The sequence below is a fragment of the Phanerochaete carnosa genome (genome assembly GCF_000300595.1).
Source record: "Phanerochaete carnosa HHB-10118-sp unplaced genomic scaffold PHACAscaffold_10, whole genome shotgun sequence".
In the NCBI taxonomy this organism is placed as follows: Eukaryota; Fungi; Basidiomycota; class Agaricomycetes; order Polyporales; family Phanerochaetaceae; genus Phanerochaete; species Phanerochaete carnosa.
In genome coordinates this window covers 2,192,894-2,194,237 of record NW_006767637.1, presented here as the reverse complement: position 1 = coordinate 2,194,237, position 1,344 = coordinate 2,192,894, and the positions used below count along the sequence as shown (strand labels likewise).

General features: G+C 45.4%; 1 protein-coding gene across 1 annotated transcript; it reads left to right on the top strand.

Moving 5' to 3' along the window:
• Positions 1-473: 473 nt before the first annotated feature.
• On the top strand, positions 474-963 carry PHACADRAFT_263598 (uncharacterized protein). Its single transcript, XM_007400542.1, has one exon. It carries the CDS (start codon positions 679-681, stop codon positions 841-843), a length of 165 nt encoding a protein of 54 aa, XP_007400604.1. The 5' UTR covers positions 474-678; the 3' UTR covers positions 844-963.
• Positions 964-1,344: the final 381 nt, after the last annotated feature.

Genomic DNA, 1,344 nt, shown 5'->3' with positions numbered 1-1,344 from the left:
TTACGTGTAAACTTTTTTGTAAACACACAGTAAATGGTTGTAAACATTTATAAACAGTTTATAAACAGTAAACAAACAGTTATTAAAGGGATCTAACTCACTCTAGTGGATTGCGCCAGATTAGCCTCTGAGAAACCTGTGTGAGCCTACTGCTCTACTTGAGCCTGAAAAGAGAGGTACAAATGTCAGTACTTGAGCAACACAAGGCATTTGCTTGAGGCACGAGAGAAAAGCGAGGCCGCAGCTTCTTACTTACGATATTGATGTCCCAAACACTAGGCCCGACTCGGACGTGTATAGATAGTGCACCTACTCATGCATACAGGGAAGGAGCAATGCATGCATCATATTCCGAGCATGAACCGGCCATCAGGCAGCATCTGAACACTCTGTACCTCAAGCATCGTGCTATGGTCATCCCTATGGCCCGCTGGTGTTCTCTACGCATAGTACGCAGATTGTGGGTACATGGATAGTCTCGATCGGCCAGTGGAGGTTGCGGGAGGACAAACACTGGCAATCACAAGCTGCGGGAGTGGTATTGCCAGGCAGCACTGTACTGCGAGGGTAAGACCTACAAAGGTATCCGTGGGGCTTGTAAGAAGCTTGCGGTTCCGCCTTTAGAAGGTTGGCATGTCCTATCATTGACCTCGTTGTTGAGAAGTGGGCCGATAACCTATGCGAGTGTTAGCCTGGCACTTTGGGGGTGACACAACATACTCTCGTGCTAGGACTTCAAGAGCTGGCCTAGAGAAGACTGCTGCATGGGTGCGGACCTCTGATAGCCTTTTTTTAGAGTCAATCTGCCTTAGTATTGCATGTGGTACTGTTATCGCTCAATGAGGTTGAACTAATATTAATATTGTTCCTCTTGAATGAAGTATGGGCTCACGACATTCCTGCATACCGCACTCTTGCAGGCAGGCTGCCAGTGCCCACAGTAGACTATATGTAGAGGAGCAGTCAATAAATACACATTATATTATATTTTTAATGCTTGCCTTCAGACTGTGCTCAATACAAGTTAGAATCATGACTACCATTACTCCCAGTAAGTCTCAGGGCATAGGCGCTTGATACAGTGCACCGGGCTTGGGGGTTCAAAGAGGCTGCCCGAGGACGATGCACAGGCGGTGCGATGCACTCTTCAGCCCAATAAAGGTCAAGTCTGTTAGCAAGACTATGAATGTACAACACTAAGACCTTTTACAAACAATAAGAGGAAACTGTATGTTTACTGTGTATAAACATTTACACCAAGTTTACATGACTTCATTTACACACACGGAAACGGTAAACAGTAATAAACGTTTATACACAGTAAACAAACAAAACAGTTGGAGC

What these genes read in the sequence shown, in the direction of transcription:
- PHACADRAFT_263598 (XM_007400542.1), top strand. Translation starts at nt 679, where the DNA reads ATGCGAGTGTTAGCCTGGCACTTTGGGGGTGACACAACATACTCTCGT.